This window comes from Anopheles nili, chromosome 3 (genome assembly GCF_943737925.1).
Source record: "Anopheles nili chromosome 3, idAnoNiliSN_F5_01, whole genome shotgun sequence".
Taxonomy (NCBI): domain Eukaryota; kingdom Metazoa; phylum Arthropoda; class Insecta; order Diptera; family Culicidae; genus Anopheles; species Anopheles nili.
The window spans coordinates 12,252,587-12,271,155 of record NC_071292.1 but is presented as its reverse complement, the minus strand read 5'-3'; the positions used below and the strand labels follow the sequence as shown (position 1 = coordinate 12,271,155).

At 47.5% G+C, this 18,569-nt stretch overlaps 1 protein-coding gene across 1 annotated transcript in view; it reads right to left on the bottom strand.

Moving 5' to 3' along the window:
• LOC128725151 (serine-rich adhesin for platelets) overlaps nt 1–14,632 on the bottom strand; it is a 31,242-nt gene extending 16,610 nt beyond the window's left edge. The window contains exon 1 of the mRNA XM_053818872.1: nt 14,387–14,632. Coding sequence (XP_053674847.1) covers nt 14,387–14,562 — 176 coding nt within the window. The 5' untranslated portion in view covers nt 14,563–14,632. The remainder of the gene's footprint in view (nt 1–14,386) is intronic.
• Nucleotides 14,633–18,569: the final 3,937 nt, after the last annotated feature.

Sequence of the window (18,569 nt, the reverse complement as noted above, 5' to 3'; positions counted from 1 at the left end):
GATGCGGTTGTGGGTTGCAACGAAAATAGAAAAGCACACAGGGAGTGTCGTGTTTAACCCCTTTTTCGAGTGGGATGGTGCCGCACACCGTATCGGGATGGTAACGGGTGCCAGTAAGCCAAGCATCCGATCAATGACTTGCTTTTGTCTGAGGACAGAGAGGAATTTCGTTAATCATGCCGATGGTTAAACGCGCGATCTCTAATCAAGCAACGTCCCTTCGCCGGGTTGGATCACCTGTTTACGGCCAACTATGGCTAAGTTCGGACGACCAGCTAGTGGGGTGGCTTTGTGTTATCTCACCCCACAAGGAGGAAGAGATTTGCATACTTGTTTGCCTCTTTTACACGCGCACGCTCGCGCGACCCGAACGCGGGTGAACTTGAAGGTGGGTGCGCGTTGCATTAAGAATGCATCACCGGACGAGAGTTTGCTGCCCGCTCGAACTTGAACCACCACTGGAACCTGGGGGGATGATGCAAAAAATAGAGAAAAAAAGCACCCCTCGGCCATTGCCAAATCGACGAATCTTCAAACGGCCAAGAAACGCCGACCCCATCGTTCGTGTGCGGCACCTTCGTGGGGCTCGTTAGCGATGCAAAACGGTGCAACCTTCAAACATATCGTGTCTATTGGTTGGTCCGGAACCGGTGGCCTTGCTGGAGCCGTGTACCGCACACCAAGGGAACAACCGTGACCAGCTGGTTGGTGAGGTGGCGTGGGTCAAAATAAGGTACAACACGCAGTCCATCACGTGGGTTTCTCCGTTCGCGCCGTAGTATATCGAACGCACCAGAAGAAGCCACCAGGGTTAGAAGCTGTAATGGACGGCCACAAAAGGTGGACCACGGGTTGATGGACAACGAAAAGAAATCCACTATCCGAGCGTGATGGTTTTTGATAATGGTTGAGAATTACTTTACCATCAATAAAACGCAAGTGCACTCTAGCAATGTGATCAATCGTACGGTTCATTACACGAGTGAAGGATATCGGGCAGGATGCGTGTCACGACAACGGTCTTACTAGCTTCCTTTCAACGTCGGATCGTTCGAAATAATCACCAGGAATACATAATTAGCGTCACTGACGGGCGAAGGTGAGCGCTAAATCTAGAAGGTTAAAAACCTTGGATGACCGCCACGTGATTCTCACCGGGCGCCCCTTCCCGGTTAAGATTAAATGGGAGGCACAAACAAAGGTCATGCAAAATGCAACGCACCACCAGCCGAACTCCCGCCACACCTGACGTCTTTTATGCACCACCAATTCGCTATGTATCGCAATCTCCGAGACCATCGAAAGCGAAGGTCGAAGGCGACTGTTGCACAATGCGATGAGGTGGTCCGTGAAGGTGGTTAAATTAGTATCTCCCGCCGGTGGGGGAGCACCGGTTCCATCGTTAGTTCCGATGGTATCGTCCGCGTGGCGAGATGTGGCTGGCAATATTCGATTTTTATCACCCTCCCGAGGGCTGGCAACGACAGCACGCAGGATGCGAATTATGGGCTCGCACTTTCGCAGCGAGCTGCCAATGATCATCGGTATTTATGGCAATTATTGTACAGGAAGTGTGGGGGGTTTATGATGATTTTAATGAAATAAAAGCAACCATCCATCAGCAAAAGACGCGTGAAAACCACTCACCAAGGCCATAATACTGAGCAGAAAGCGTAACGTAAGAAGTGTTTTCAAACTCAACACTTGATAGGGAATTTGGTGAAAAACGGAGCAAAATAGTAGCTTAATTGCAAGAATTGCAAGCTTGTTTAACTGTTAACTGTTGTTGAAAATTTCAAAACATAAATCAGATAAATTTGAATTGAAAAAATTAGTACGTTTTGAGCGCAAAGATGTTGATGTGTGATGATCTCTTTTGGAAATTTCTCAATATTAAACCAGTATTGATTGAAACGTCGTGTGGATCACGATCGACCACGTGTCAAAGGAACACATCTTCAACGAGGCAATAATAAAGCACTAAAAAACATACACCACGAAACAGCTCGTGTAAGGGTCATTTTCTGAGAGGAAAATTTTGGCATTTAGCGACGCAATAAAACGCCTATGATTTATAGCGACGGCTGCTCTGCACTGTTATTCTGAATCTGGGAATGGGATAAAATAAACCTTTCGGGGTTTGGAAATCGAGCAGACAGACGCATTGGTGGGCCTGCAAACTCTCACGATATCGGTGCCGTTTAACTCAAAAGGCCGAAAGAGAGCTCACTTTCAATATGGGGTCCTTCCTTGTCGCGGCGTTTTAGTTAGACAGCTTTTTTCCATTTTCGTCGACGACGTTAAGAAATGACGCAGTTAAACGAAATTAAATCCTATGCTGCATGAAAGCGAAGGAAGGACGATGTACGAGATTGATTTGTCTTTCCCTGCTCCATCCATCCTCCATCCATCATAAGCCAAACCTGAAAACATATCTCACTGGATGAGGTGGACGTTCCCTACCATGTTCGTACAGCGATCGCATTACGAACTGAGCTGACCTTATTGAATGCATTTTGATTTATAGGATCGGTTACCGGTTTCCGAACACGAACAGAAAAGTCCCTCTCTCACTCTCAACGCCTGTTGGGGTCGATGATGCGGAAAACCAAGACGCCATCGTAAACGCCTCCCCTCAAACGGCCATTATTGCTGGTGACGTTAAATCACACTCGCCCAGTGGCACGGATGACGCAACTTCATTAGAGCCGTGACACTAAACGTAACCACGCCGGGGCATGTGACGAAATGGGAGGAAAAACCACTCCGTCTAATGTCTTTTATTTTCGTCCCGAATTGATCGTTCACGAGCTGTAACACGACCGTTCGTCCGCGAATTCTCAATAAACATCCAACGGAAACCTCCAGATTCCAGTGGAAACTCGCTTCAAAGCGGTGCGATATTGCAGCATCTGCGGGACGTTATTGCTTTCATTATTTCTTAACGTCTCTCTTGGAGAAAAACCAAGAAAACGGGACGCGACGCATCTCCGTTACGCAGCTAAGAGGAGGCAATCAATTTAAGAATATCTTCTTCCAAGAAATCCACCAAACCCGTTCGTTCCCGCCACCCAAACACACCGGTGGTCCATTGTTTGAAAGCTGTTATGATGAGCTGTGGAGCTGAAGCATGTTTCACTTTCGGCGATGGAATGTGGCCCCGGTTGGACGATGGCATTACCGGCTGGTAGCACGAACGAGCGAACCGGCGAGGATGAGATAAATATTTAAATAACCCATTTTCAAGCGTGCGATAGAAAACACAACGCGGATCCGGGAGGAACCCTCTTTGATGGGGCGCTACTGCTAAAGGATCCAGAAAGATAGCGAAAGAAAGAGGAAAAAAATTTACACCCTTTTCTTAGGAAGCTGCCAAGAATACTAAAGTATGTTTTGCTCGTTGACCCACATTCCGTCGCAACGGAGGAAAATATGACCACACGTTTGGTGCACGATCCAAGATCATGGTTTAACGCTTTTGCTTCCCAACGGCAAACGGAGCTTCACCAGGATGCTGGAGTTTCGTTTGAGTGGAAGCTCAGAAAATTACGGAAATGAATTTCAACTCAATGTATCAAGTAATGACCGAAGCGGGAGGTTAAATTTACGGCCACAATTCCACCTTGTCACCCAGTTTTATTGGCGTATTACCGTCCAATTAAAGACTAAATCATCTCTTCCGCAACTGCATGAGTTGGCATCCTGGAAGCGACCGTTTCCGACGGTGATAGCCAGTTCCAATTAATTACACGTTGGTTAAGACATGTGGTTTTCTTCGCGATCTAGTTTCACTTTTATGTCGGCTTGGACCGAATCCAATGCGCTGCATTTCTCGAAAGACTAACACAGATGCATTACTGCATCCTTAATTGTCGTCACAAGTTGTCCATCCAGCAAAAAAAAAACAATTTCCTCTAGACGATCCATTCCATCCAGCTGCTTTGTAGGCCAATGTGACGGTTCGAGACGGCTAGATAAGGCCACCATTTCAATTTCATTCGCTTCGAAAGGGAACACACCTCGGTGCGCTTGTCAAACCGGAGCGCGCGTCCCTTTCACTAAGCGAAAACGTGTTCTCCGGCTCGATCCACTTCTTGATTGATTTATGAAAGTTTCCTTTTCAACACCCGAACGCCCTTTTCCTGCCCCCAGAGCCAGATCCAAAAAGGCGGTCTGGAAAACCATCGCCAATGCACTTATTTCTAATAGGCATGTCTCGCCCGCATTTGCCGATGCGCATCATGCGTGGAGAGAGGCAACTTTTGATTTCACCTGCGTCTAGGTTTCAATCATACCGGCAGAAAACGGCACGCAACGCACCGAGCGACACCGGTTCGAGAAAAAACGGGCGTACAATCGGGCGGCACAAAACGTGCCCGCAATTCTAGTTATCTGCGCGTGCATTATCCCGCATATGCACTTCGCCAGCATGAGCTTTATCAACAGACACACACACACGTGAACGTGCGCGCACATACACACACCTCACTGATACCGAACGGGGCGGAAGGCCACCTCAATTCACCCTTATTTTTCGCGTTCAAGCTAAGTGAAACTAATCGAGACGCCAGCCAGCCAGGCAGACCGACCGACCGACCGACGTGGTGAAAAAACAGATTACATTTGTTTGATCAGCGGCTGTTCCTTTTGTGGAGCGTCCACATGGCTTTAAGCGTGTGTGAATCGCCACTGGACGTCTCCAAGTCGACCATTCAAACACCGTGGTTGTGTATGACTGTCCCCACTGGATCCATAATGTCCGTGTCCCCGATCTTGTTGATACAGATGGACAAACACTTTCGCCATAAGTGGAACCCTGCGCGTCCCGTAATCGATGTGCCGTCTGGATTCATTGGGTCGGAAGCAGGCGAAATGACCAAACATGGACGCAACACGGCCACCATATCCGGGAGACCCATCACACGGAGCTCCAATGCCCTGTTCTGGCTGGTGACATGCATTCCAGGCTCAGTTCGGTGGAGAAAAAAACCGCCCGTTACGGACAATCTTCCAACCAAACGTTAAATAAAGGCGAGAGGAAATGAAGATTTACCGGTTTTTGGTGTGATCAGCGGATGGACACGTGACTGCGCGACCAAAACACCGGACGTTGAAGCAAAACTCGGCACACGGGACGGAGCGTGCACATTTTCTGTCTGCTCGTATCAGCCACGGGAGCCGCAGGTGGAATGAATTGCATTCGAAGCGCTCATGTGGCAGCTGATGAGGGCAATTAGCCGGTGACGATGGCGAGGACATATTATTAAGCCACCGAGATGAGGGGCCTTTAAATAGCAGTCCACGAGGTACATCAGTTTAAACAAAAAAAATCATACAATTTTCCTGTGCTTTGAAAAAGCCCTTCTAACGGCAACGGAAAATCACCCAGTACACGATATGACCTATGACCGGGTTTGTGGTAATTTGCAAAACCCCAACACAAATCCATTCCCCATCAAGGAAACATGCAAATCAATGCAATCAACAAAGACTTTCGCCCTCTCCGGTACAGGGCGATGTGTGTGTGTGTGTGGAGGCCCACGTGAGCGCATTAGTTTCCAACCTCGTGGCAGGAAAAGCCGGCTCCCTCACCGAAGCAAACTCGATCGGTGAGAGATTCGTTCGCTAATTACGTTTGTTCGTTGCCCGCTAGCTAGCGAGCCCCTTTTTTTTCTCCCCCATTGTGCTACTTGGCGCTGGGCTCATAATGCGAGCACGTCTTGTTGCAAGAGCGAGGGATAGAAAAGCACACCACCTACGGCCATTTTCCCTTCTGCTAGCACAAATGGCGCACGATCACGAGATCAAAGATGGTGGCGAAGGAGATGTTATTACTTTGTCAGGTGGGAGGATGAGTGAGTGAGTAAGTCTCGGGCAGGCAGGCAGGCAGGCAGGCCGTCAAGAAGTTACGTTGTGAGGGAGAGTTCGGCCACCGGGTGGATGGGTGTACGTTCGCACAATAATTAACTTTTGGGCAGTGTGCGTGGGTGTGTGTTGGCGGAAGAGAAGCGACGGCTCACCGTCACAATTGCGTGTGGAAAAATGTAAAGCAGAACGTGCATTGATTTTTCCCCTTGGTCGGCTATCGTTGGGACGGTGGGATTAAAAGGATGAATGGACGAGAAGTGGCACACTGCTGGAGTGGAGTGGAAGATTACACAACCCTAGGACTAATCGAACAATCGTAATCATTCTCCCACGGCGTACTGATTGAGCGGCACAATGAGTTGCGGCCAAAGATTAGCAAGTTAATATCTAGCCAAACGAAAGTACGTCAATTAGAGTTCTAAAGAAGAAGAAAAAAAACTGATTTCATCTACTTCAATGGCTTAGCTGCCGCAATTAACGCAACATCCATCACCTGAAGTGCTCCCAAAAGACGTCTAAAACAGCTCAAGCCAAAGTACATCTGTGGTGCACTTTAAATCGTGCATTAAACAACACTCACTCGACGTCACTAGAACCAGTTTTGGTCCAGCAAAATAAGCCCCAAAAAACAATTTGACTCTTTTCGGCCCATAAATAGAACCCAACCGAAACCGCGTTACATAAGACGACCCAATGGGATTGGGAACGAGAGAAAAAGAGCGAGTGCTTGGCAAGGGTTTTCATTTTCCAGGCTCCAAGTGGAGCGTACCCGTAGGGTGCAGGTTCAACCTTCCCATTTCGCACCAAAAACGAGCTAAAGCCTGGGTATGCCTTGTCGCAGCATTACGTCAGCAAACGAAAGAGCGGTGATGACGTATTTAGGTCTACTACTCCTCCATTTGCCGGTTTGCTTCCAGCACCTTCTCGCTGGATATTGGACCAGCTGATATAAACATGCAACCGACAGCACGCTTCCACCAATCGGGCCCCGGTGGAATGAAGGAAATGGCTAAATGCAGGAGAAATGACAACAAAATGGCTGGTAGAAAAATTAAACACGACAATTTGATAGCGGGGACTGGAATTTAATCCCACCCAAAAATAACTCTCTCTCTTTCCCCGGGAGGATCGACGTAATATGTTGGAGACAATGGCAGGCAGCACGCTGATGTCAACTCCCAATGCTGCCGATGAGTTCTCGTGCGGCGAATGCACTCGAAATTGCACCGGTTATGTCAAACGCGGTGATTTGGCAGTTCACCTTGAGCCAATCAGACTTGGGTGCTGATTGTGTCGCGTTTTTGTCTCTCCCCGCTGGCAGCTCGATGGACTTAGACGGTTCCACAACGTCAAGACGGTGCTTATCGAGCCTTTTAAAACAAGTTCTTACAGGTCGAGGGGTAAGTAAATTGAAAAAAAAGGGATCGTTATGACACGCGGTACGAAACCGGCGAAATGTCACACGTGCTTTCGATGGAATTACGCAAGTGTTTTTTATTTTGTGTGTCATTGATTTCGCTCCTTCTAGAATTCACGAGCGAACATTACCGCCTTGGCGCACGAACGGTCCCGATTGGCAATAAAAGGTGTCACTCGCGCGGAAAAGCCAATGCAAACACGTTTCACAACCCTTTTTTCCCGGTGGTGCCGCGTGCCCACCCAGCGGACGACGGTTATCGTAATCACCTCGTTAAAGTGGAGGGGATAAGGGGCTTTTATCTTTATTTGAACGAAGCACACGCTGACATTCGCGCATTCGACGCGCAGAGCCGGTTCTCCGGTTTTGTGTGTCAATGTCAGACAAAATAAAAAGTGACTGCCTCCTGGATATCGAAAGGTTGGCTTCGGACAAGGTCGCATCTATCGGAAATGTCTCCGCGAGCAGCGGTGGCAGGATCGGCTGGCTCTAAATCATTTCTATTTCATTTGCAAGGCAAAAACAAAAAACGCCAAACGAGGAATCCGTGTTGGATACACCCTTGTATGGCAACTGATTGACAGGTTGGGTCACGCGAATGGAATGAAGCATTTTTTTTTTAGCTCTCCCTCCTCAACCTCAATCACGTTTCATTTTAACGCCCGGAGAGATGCGGATGTCAACGCCGTGGAGAGTAGTAAATTATTCGACCCAGATTAAAAGGCTTGTTTGAACGAGTTCGATGTGAGATGAATAAACATAATCTGCTTTCGATGTGTACACCTAACAGTCAATCAACGTGATGGGTCGAATTGAGGCGGAATAATTGCAACGTGATCGAAATGAATCGATTGATATCGATAAAAAAACCACACGTAATGGTACTTTACTATGCAATCATCATTTGTTCTGCTTGATGCACTATTTTAAAAACGACATAGATATTTACAAAACATTATGTAGCTACTGTTATATATGTTTTAATAGGGGTTTTTTATTATGCATATTAACGCAGAGGCCATCTCTTTTTAAAGTGCTAATAAATACCAAATCTCCACAAACACCAAAAGGCTCGTTTGGGCCATTAAAAGTAAAGATCCGATAAAAATTCAATTTCTACGGTAACATGAGCTACCTTCAAACGACTTCAGTTCCCCGGCATGGAAAAGCATTGCCACCAGTTACTACCGTCTGAGGGAGATTATTAAACCATGGCTTTAGCCAAATTCTAAATCGACATTCAATACCATTCGGGTGGTTGCGGCGGCATAAATTCTTGCGACACACACGAGCAACACCAACGTGGATAAAGCAGAAAAGGGAGAAAAAAAAACAAGATTCCAAGCCGCAAGCCGACTCTCTTGCCACATGACGCAAGGGAGTCAAAATCGCACGTCCAAAGACATCCGCAGTCAGCAATCCGCAAAGCGTCATGTGTTGCACCGTCCCGTCCGGTTTGGGGGCTGCTGCTGTATATCGGATTACCACCGTCGATGTGCCAACCTGTCGAATGTGAACTCGCCAAGTGGTGGGCCAAACACCAAGGCCATCTCGCAGGGTCCATCGACCGAATTTCACTAACCCTGGCGCAAACATCTTCAGTGACCATGGCGATAGGAGTTGGTGGCGTCGTCTTCCAGCTGCATTCCTTCCACGAGGACAACACCGGTTCATTGCGTGGCCGGTTGGTTGACCGGTGAATGACCGATTGCCAGCATCGTTCGTTTAAAACTATCCCTCGGCGCCGATGAGGACACGCATGAGTCAGCTAACAAGGACAAGCCGAGTGTCGTCCATCACGACGAAGCTGTTTTACTTAGTTTCCAATCAACCGACGCTGTGTGTGACATTCGATTAAAAAAGAAAACATTTTTCGATTGTCACTTATGTTCTCTCGTGTGTTAGCGGGGTTTTATTTTTCTTCGATCACCAAACATCCGCCGACGGGCTTGGGACGAGCATAAATTGTCCAAACCAAAAACCGGCGGCGTAACGGGATCGCAGAGCCAAGAATAGGCCGCACACAGATATGTCGACGAACGGAGGAAATGGAAAATGCCATTAAAAATAAACCTGCGGCGATACCATTTCCCTTCGCAATCCACTCATGCCGAGACGGGTTCGAGTGGCACATGAGTGGATAAAATTTTCAGTGTCAAACGTGTAGCATAGTTGTGCTCTGCTCTGTATGTGGCTAACCGCTGCCGAACCCGTCCAATACCTAGACGAGCTCTCGTGGTAGGTTGGGGGATTTATTTTGAATTTAGATCCCGCCGGTACCGATCGGGAAAATGCGTTCGAGAAGTGTGTTTCGAAATTCTACCGTTCCGGTAAACCACAAACATCGCGACGGGCCAATGACGCCTGGCATACGACGCCCGGGAGAGCTGTTAATGTGAAGTCTAGGATAAGGCAATCAAGAAAAAAAATGAATGAAGAAAAAACCCAGCCACTCCTGTCGGTGTCGTTTGCTGTTCCAATGTTATGAGCTCATCCATTACGTCTCTTCTTGTGCTCGCTGCTTGCGGCATTCTTTTGCAGCGGGCATCGATCCTTCCATTGATAAAAAAAAGAACATATTCCTCGTTGAACAACGCAGACCACATTCCCCAAGGGCCCACCGACACACGAGAGCTCGACGACCACATAACATCGTCGTGGAATTTCTACCCAAAACGCGGAAGTCATCCGCGGGTGGTTTCGTGAAATCAGGTTCCGAAAATCTTAGAAAGCCGCTTTCGCACGCAACCGCGTGTCCTGCACACGTCTTAGAACACCGCCGGACCGGTTACATGAGCGAGCTAAAAATAGTTCAAGGTTGCGTTCGAGCGGTGAACATAAATATTTCCATGGAAAACCCGATCACAACCCAAACATGGTGGAATGCTATTTATAGGGAGCGGTACCATCCACAGGAAGGTGTCCAAGATATGCTCCAAAAGCACGCAATGTGCGGGTTCTTAGAGATGCGCGCGAGATTACTGGTGAAATATGTGCCCGGCATCATCAAATCCGATCATCATTCTCGGTTGAATGGCGGCGGCGTGTGTCGAAAGTTACAGTGGGACATACATTTCAGGACGTTTGTAAGGATGCCGGCCCCAAGAGTATTCGCGTAATCGTTTTTTTGTGACAACGCATTGGCAACCTTCAATGCCAATGGCCACGCAACTGCAAACGGTGCACGCTTCGTCTTCCATTGATAAATTAATTCATTCAACAACCCTTCCCAAGCCTTGACAACGGCAGCACACAACGTGGCGGCCAGACAGTTTCAACCGCTCAAAAGTACCCCTTGTCCACTCGAACTAGGTCATTTGGTCATTTGACAGCGGTCGGAATGCACCCCAACAAGGGTTGGGGATGGAGGCGTTTAGCCTTCCCCTTCGAGAATGGATTTTTATTATTCGCCCCAAGCTTGTGCACTGCGTAGCACGTCCTATTGGAGCTCGGGTTGATTCGTACGCACGCGAGAATGAAATCTTTAAACCGCGTGGATTTCAGAGCTCTTTGCGTTCTTTCGATTCATTCTAAGGAGTGTGGCTCAATGCCGGAACTATCAACAATGCTTGGGGACGGTTCGAAACATGGCGAAGTGGGCCACATTATTCCGCCATTTAGGCGCGACAGAACCAGATGAGCCCCCCCACACACACACACGAACACTAAAACAGGCGAACTGAAGCAGTGTCGAATGGCGGATCACATCCGGCTTAAAAGTTCAACCCTACGTCTAGCTTATGGAGCGAAGCAGGCTGTATGAGTGCATAAAATAAAACTTTATCTTTTACGGAACCACATTGGGCACGGTAGAACCGAAAACGAACCGGACCATATTTTTCCTTCCATGGGAAAGGGCATATATTAATGTTTTAGTGCTTTTTTTCCCCTTCATTCACGCGCAATCAAACGAACAGCAAAAGGGGGTTGTTTAAGGTGGCTTGCATACCTGTATGCAAATAAGGTGAACTTCACACGCACGCACACACATACATACGCACGAACCCGCGGCCATCGCGACACGGTTCATTGACACGTGCGCTCGCCGGACGTTGAGAAAAAGGCACGTAATCACGGACCCGGGGGGCAAACCGGCACTCATGATTATGAAGCTGATTGTTATTAGCCCTATCTGGCTGGTCAGGGGAATTTTGCCCTTCCTCTTGTGACCCACCCACCCTTCCAACATGCTCGTGCCTCTCATGAAGGGTGCCGGTTTAGCGGGGTGTTTGTCATGTGCATATCATTACAACCCGGGCCAACCTCTGGTAGGCGGTTGCATCGACGATCGCTGGTTCCGTTTCGAGATAGAAATCAATGAATTACCTTGGCGTGTCTCATAGTCGGATCTTGCACGTGATACGATGGAGGAAGAAACGTGTACTGAACGACATCCAAAGACACTTTCTGCCAGGGCGAAGAAAGTCCAGCGAAACATTACGAGGCTTTGTGCGTAAAACCGTGATTGTGCCTCTCGAAATGTCCACGCCCTGTAGTTAGCTTTCGTCGCTCTACTGCTCGTTCACACAGAGCGATAATTTTCTCATCTCGTTTGACGTTCGGTGACCCAGATAAACATGCGGGCCATATCAAACCCAACAATCACCGACGGCAAGGTCCTTGATAGATTTCTCCCCTTTGCGCGTGTTAACGCTAGAAAAGCGTTAGAACGGCGTAATCGGCTCAGTTTCGCTGCCAGTCAACACCGACGATAGACGGCATGATTCGAATCCACCTACAGCCGACGTGGCCCCAAGGTATAGTGGGTGTTAATAAAAAAACCACCTCACTCCCGTTTCGATGGATGGAAATACATTGTCCCCAGGAAATGCCACACGAGTTGGCTAAAAAGCAAGGCCGTAACAGCGCCTCGACTTCCTCTAATTGCACAGCATCGCGACCAGAGCGCGACAGAACCAGCACAAACTCGCGGCCACTTTGAAACAGCAGTGTTCTCGTTCGCGCTCGGTTGCGGGTTGCGTGTGTCGATCGAAAAACCTTCCATTCGGACCGATTGCTGTGTGTTGTGAAGGTTGCTTGGTCGACCGCCAGGCCCCAATGGATGCGTTATTGTTGAGGGAGGGCTCATGAGCGTCCGGTGGTTTGTGTTTGGACGCGAAATACGCGCCGCCCGTGTATGGGTGCAGTGCATGATTGGGGCTTTTATTTCTTGCCTACTTCGATGCATTTCGTCGCCATCGAGCTCACTGCTCAGCTGATGAACGACGCGTGTCGCTTGTTCGCTTTATATCATTACTACCACAGCAGGAAGGTGGATGAAAAACGCATCCACGCACGACGTGGCACAATAAGCTTCCAATGGCGGATGACAGCTTTCATAAAGATTAAAATAACGTGTGATTATCACAAAATTAATTGGTTTTGTAGAAGCGGATATATTGTGGAAATACCACCATGCATACGCCTTAAACTAGTCCAGAAGGCAAACTAAAAGCTAGCATAAATCGACCACATAAATTGATGACACGCACACCGTAACACGACACGGCGCCGTGGCATAAACAACATGCCGACGTCACCACCGGCAGGAGAACGCTGGTATAAGCAGGAAAAAAACTGGTTTGAATTTTACAATGACGCAAGGTTGCGACCGTTTCAAGGTTGGTTGGTCAGTCTCCTTTTAGCCGCTTTGCGCGAATCTTATGACGATTGGCCGGGCACGCGTTTACTTGGTGCGAGTTTTAACATTCTGTGCCTCGTCCACTGTGAACCAACACTCTTCGATTAGCTGCGTGGCAAAGGAACTCGTCAAAAGGGGGTTTCCCACAGCAGCCTTTCCACGAGCGACCTTTCGCTGCTAAGTCCTCGAAGGACGTCATCATGGGCTGCAATGGCCACGGTTCTCAGACAGAACAAGGAAGGAAGACGTCGATTTTTCAATGGTTGAACTTTTCTCCGCTCTGCGACCACGTGCTCCGGGAGGCCTTTTTTCAATGGCATTTTTTATTAGGTCGGCAAATTTACCATTGGAGCAGAAAATTCCAGACCCGCTTGCGGCCTCGAATGGTGAGCCTTCGGTATGGGTTTCCGTTTTTGGCAAACTTTGTCTTTTGATTTTTGCGAACTATTGGCATGCTCCCTTTTATTTGCCAGTGCCATTGTAACGGGGTGAAACTTTTCACTGACGTCAATCTGAATGACGGTCAAAACGAAAATCCTTTCGAGGAAAATGTCAATTTGCGAGGAAAAGTTATTTTCAAATGGGCTAAATCAGCACAATTATGCCTTTGTGCCTTTGTGAAATAAATAATTTAAACAGATTTTCGTTAGCATTTAACTAGCGGATCAAAAACTAAAAATTCACGGCTTGGATCATTCGCGACATATATAATATGAATAGAAAAAAGTATCATATATATACCGCTTTAATTCACGCCAACACGTTAATCAGGGGCGCTTTTGTTTAGCATCGGTCCCAAAGAGATGGATGAATGAATTGCGCAAATATTTGGTAAACTATTTTCGATCAAGTATCCTAAAGAAAACAAATTGCAACACTCAACATTATTTCAGGCATGGTGTCGGTGCCTTTTTTCGAAAGATTTCCATATCAACCGAAAATTTGTTAATCATAGTCTTAGAAATTGTATATGCTATCTCGTCCATATTTGGAGATTTTATTATCACCACGAAGTGGATGCTATTTATACAACTTTGCAACAACAACAGCAAAAATTTATTCGTTTGTTTAAAACTCAACGTTACCAGCAAGTAGAGCCCGGGGCAGATGGGCTCAAGCTGCTTCACATTATTATGAGCTTTCATCACATCAGACGAGACACCTTTGTAGACATGTGCCGATGCCGTAAGAGAAAATGCACGTGCCCACCTAGATACACAACGGAAACAATTCTCGCAGTGTCTCCGTCCGAAGTGAAGCCATGTCGCAATACCTGCCGCGTTTAGCGATATTCTTCTGACTACCACTCATGCCCTGACATGATAAATGAAGAAAAAATGTTCTGGAGAAATAATAATCCGCGAAGGAATGTCACAATAGAAGACAATGAGAAATCGTAGAACCCCAGAATGAGCCCTTACTATTGGAACACGAAAAAAAAGAGCTGTCAGGTAACTTACCTATTGCTGTGAGCCTGGAAGGAACCGCCATCTAGCAGACGAATTTTCGCGAACAGCACCGCGTTCAGGAACGGGACCTCCACCAGCTCCTCGAGGTGGAGCTCCACCGAGAACTTGTACTTTTTCTTCTTCATCATGAATGCCATTCCTGGGGCACCGGGCCCTATCAGTGTCATTCACGACGGTATGATACTAGCCGGATGGTGTCACCGGAACCGGGATCCAATCCCGACCACTAGTTGCCGAAGTTCGCCACTCCGCGGCCTGATTTGGCGAAGAACCACTGGGAAATACCCGTTTCCTGCTGATGCACCTTCTAACTCCGTACCAGCCGATTTAGAAGATGTTTTATTGGTTCGGTTCACTCGATCAGTACACTACCCACGATTGTGGGAAACACTTAAAGCACTTTACAATCGCACTCAACGCACTTTAGCTTAATATTTTACGAACTTCACCAACCGCCACTGACGTTCGTCCACTGGAAATTGACCGCACCACAAATCACACACTTTACACTCTTTAACAGGGGTGAATAAAACGATTTTCGCAGCACAACCCCAGCAACCGAATCGAGCCTCTGACAGACCTGAAGTCGGTTGTCGCTTTGACTTTGCTCCCTTACGATCGGCGCATAATGTTCGACACGTCCATAATCCGTGCTATCGGCCGCGCAGTACCTTCCTCGGAGTTATCTGGTTCTGCAAAGATAAACAACAAAGCTTATTAGAAACGTGCGCTTGACGTGCAGAAGTACAGGGTATGCCTCAAGAATGTGACAAAGGTTAGCAGGCTAACCTCTCCGCTGTGATGTTGGCAACGTCGCCTGGAACTATACGTATACTAGTATCACTCCACCGGAATTTGATTCTAAGCCACCATTCCGATATCGCACACGCTAATCCATCATGTAACTGAGAGGGATTGAGTATGTCTGAATATTGGAATTTCGTTAGACGAAGCTCCCACACCTCTAATGATTAGTAACCGATGTGGCGAGCCTTTGCGTGGAACAAAAAGTGCAAATTCACACGCTTTATGAACCGCCATCAGCTCGGGGAATGCGTAACGTTTAACTGGAAGGGTTTTGGGAACCGTGAACCGGTCCGGTGCCGAGATAAGGACGAAACTTATCGCTCGGGGTTTCCCGCGATAGAAAACAAAACGCAATTTCGCAAACGGGAAGTGATTTTTTTTATCAAGGCTTAGTACCCTCATTTCGCTATTCGCCGAGAGTTAGGGATACGAATAGCGGTATGATAGAGCAAATGCAAAGCCATACCAGGATTCATGTTATCGATGTTATCGTCCTTTATGTTAATCATATTTGGGGTGCTTTTTATTGTCCAATTTTTTATTGCAAAACAAATATCTGTTTGATGTACATTACTACATCTCATTACGCGAGCTCATGATAAATATAATTATTTATGAGCATATACGAGCTGTATATGCTTGCGCTATATATAAATCGTTACGCTATTTTAACCAAATAAAATTATCGTGAATAACACTTCTAAATACAAGCGTATATGTACACGTAAACATATCTTAGTCACTCGTATATAAAACCAAACAAAATAGCTCGTACAGTACAAAAAAGAGTGTGCTCATCCTTCAACAAAGTTCCGCCTGACAACGGAAAGAAATTCGTCTACGTAAATCCACAACGATAAAATGAGGATCGCGAGCTTGATTCATGCACAAGATAATTAGAGTCGCCGTAGAATAAAGCTCAATTCGCCGGCCAAGCCCCAGCAGACTGTGCAAAGTTTATCAACAATTTTATCAGGTTGTCGTAAATTACTCGTACCTCGCACCCAACGGCCCTTTTTCGCCTGGCGGGCATGATAATGCTTCTCGGTGCTGTTTTATATGGGTGCCCTCTTCGCTTTATTACGTACGCCCAAGTGCAAACGATGATTCACTAGCATAGGTGCAAATTTTCGTCGATTGTATTTATCTTGCAACTTCGATCAAGATAAAATGCCTAGGATTGGGGTTTGGAAACCAGCACAAACGCGGCTACGCAATCGTTTCGTCACATTTTAAGATGATAGCCCAATCCTTACGGACGACATTTTGTTTGTTTCTTCGTAAGCAGCATTCCTCGTTCGCTGCTCATCAACACCGCTCGCGAGAAGCAACCGCAATCTGCATTCAATTTAAGGTAAATTCCAGCGCGAATCAAGCGCAAACACCGACCCCGAGCAAATTGCTCGGCAACAGGAACGGTCAATTGAAAAATGACACAAAAATGTAAAGCACGTCGCACGGGAAGGACCCTCAACACTGGTCCCACTTGTGCTCTCCGGGTTTCATGAGTAGGAAGCATGGATGGGCTGCAAGAAGTGTGCGACGACACGAGCAGGCAAGAGTGGATTCCTTCCAAATTACCAGGCTAGGATTAAAACGATGGCATGTTCCCATCACCAACGAAAGAGCCGCAGTGGCGTGACATCGAATCGTTCGGTTCCCCTTTCCATCACCTCTTTTCCAAAAGAACCCGAAAAGTGTGGCCAGAGATTCGGACGATGGGGGGGGGTTTGTCACTCAGCAGGCAGGAAGAACTCGCTCAGCACTTGGCTGCTTGCGCAATATGCGGCATCGAATAAATCATCGCGCCAAGTGACAGGGGCACACTCACACGGTGGGCACTTGTTGCTAAAGTCATTAATGGCACGCAAATGACTGGAATCGAGCTCAGGAAGCCAACGGAGAGCAGCATTATGTCGCAATACAGCAATCAGAAACCTCACCATGTACTACGAGGGAGTGGGATTTCGCAACGGAATTTGCAGATACGTTCTAATGAATGAGCTTCTTCTCGGACGCCACCACGGGGGGATGATTCTTGAGAAATTAATTCTCCACCGGAAGCCGCCATCATGCGCCTAATTTTGCGCTCGGTTCCCACACACCAGATCGGGGTGGGGGTTCGTGAAGAGATCGTTGCTAGCGATAAAATTGGAATTCATAAAAAAAACCCGCCCGACGAGGAACAGATGTACAAATAGGTCACACGGCGAACAAGACACGAAAGAAAACGTTTTCTAGCGGGGAGAAGAAAAATAAACACATACACACACGCGTACAAGCCTCGTGTTGTTGGAACTGGGAAAACAACATTCTGGAAAACGCACTCCCGTCCCGGGTGTGGACCATTCTCGCTCGCACGAATCCTAACGGTGTGGTCATAACAAAGAGTTGCGTCCCCCGTGGTCGGACCAGCCTCGGTCAATGTTTACGCCGTCAATCTAATGCCACCGTCCAGTTCCAGATTTTCACGCCTGCACCAGCACGTAATGCTCGGGAGGTTTGTCCAGCGAATAAAACTCTCCCACGAGCGTACAGTGCAGGGCGATATATGTAAGCGCGGTAAGGTGAAAAAACTCACCAACCAAACGTCATGACGATTCAAATTCATATCCTTGCACAATTCTATCCCCTCGTTTGCCTTACTAAAAATACATCGACTTTATAGCTTTTTTTTTGCTAATCCCAGCCGAGAAAAGCGATGAAGTTTAACGGTCAAGAAACGCATAAAACCATATCGACCCTTACACCCACGTCCGGCAGGGTAGAGTGTGTGTGTGTATTTTAGCCCACACAAAGCTGGAATGCAATGGGATTAAGCTGACACGCGATTCGTTCGGGAATTACGCCAAAACGGAAGCACTCCAATTATCCCACCGCACCGCGCACTAGAGGTCAGAGTCTTCGTGGCCCTAGACACGACCAGACCCCCTTTTTAGAGCGAGAAAGGAAGCCGGAAAGCCACACGGGACGAAACGCTGGCCAGAAAAAGGGCCCAGCCGTATTTATTTGTTTACTCACATGGTCACGCGCGAGTGTTTGTTCTGGCGTACGGTTTTAGAGCGCTGTTTTAATTCGCAAGCGCAGTGGCAAATAGTGCATCAATAAACCAGCCCGTGCCCGCTCGGCTGGTGGCAGGAAAATTGGGCTTTATTTTATATCGCTGTTTTTCACAAGCATACAAACGCACACAAATAAACACGCTCGAAGCTAGGCATGCTCGTGACTCGGTCAACAAAGAACGCCGGAACACGCACGCCAGATGTGGAAAGCGCGACCAAGAGACGCGCGTTATGACGTGACGATAATTACACTAATGTACTAAAAGCCATCTCTCCCATCAGTCATGGCACAGGGTTGCGACAAC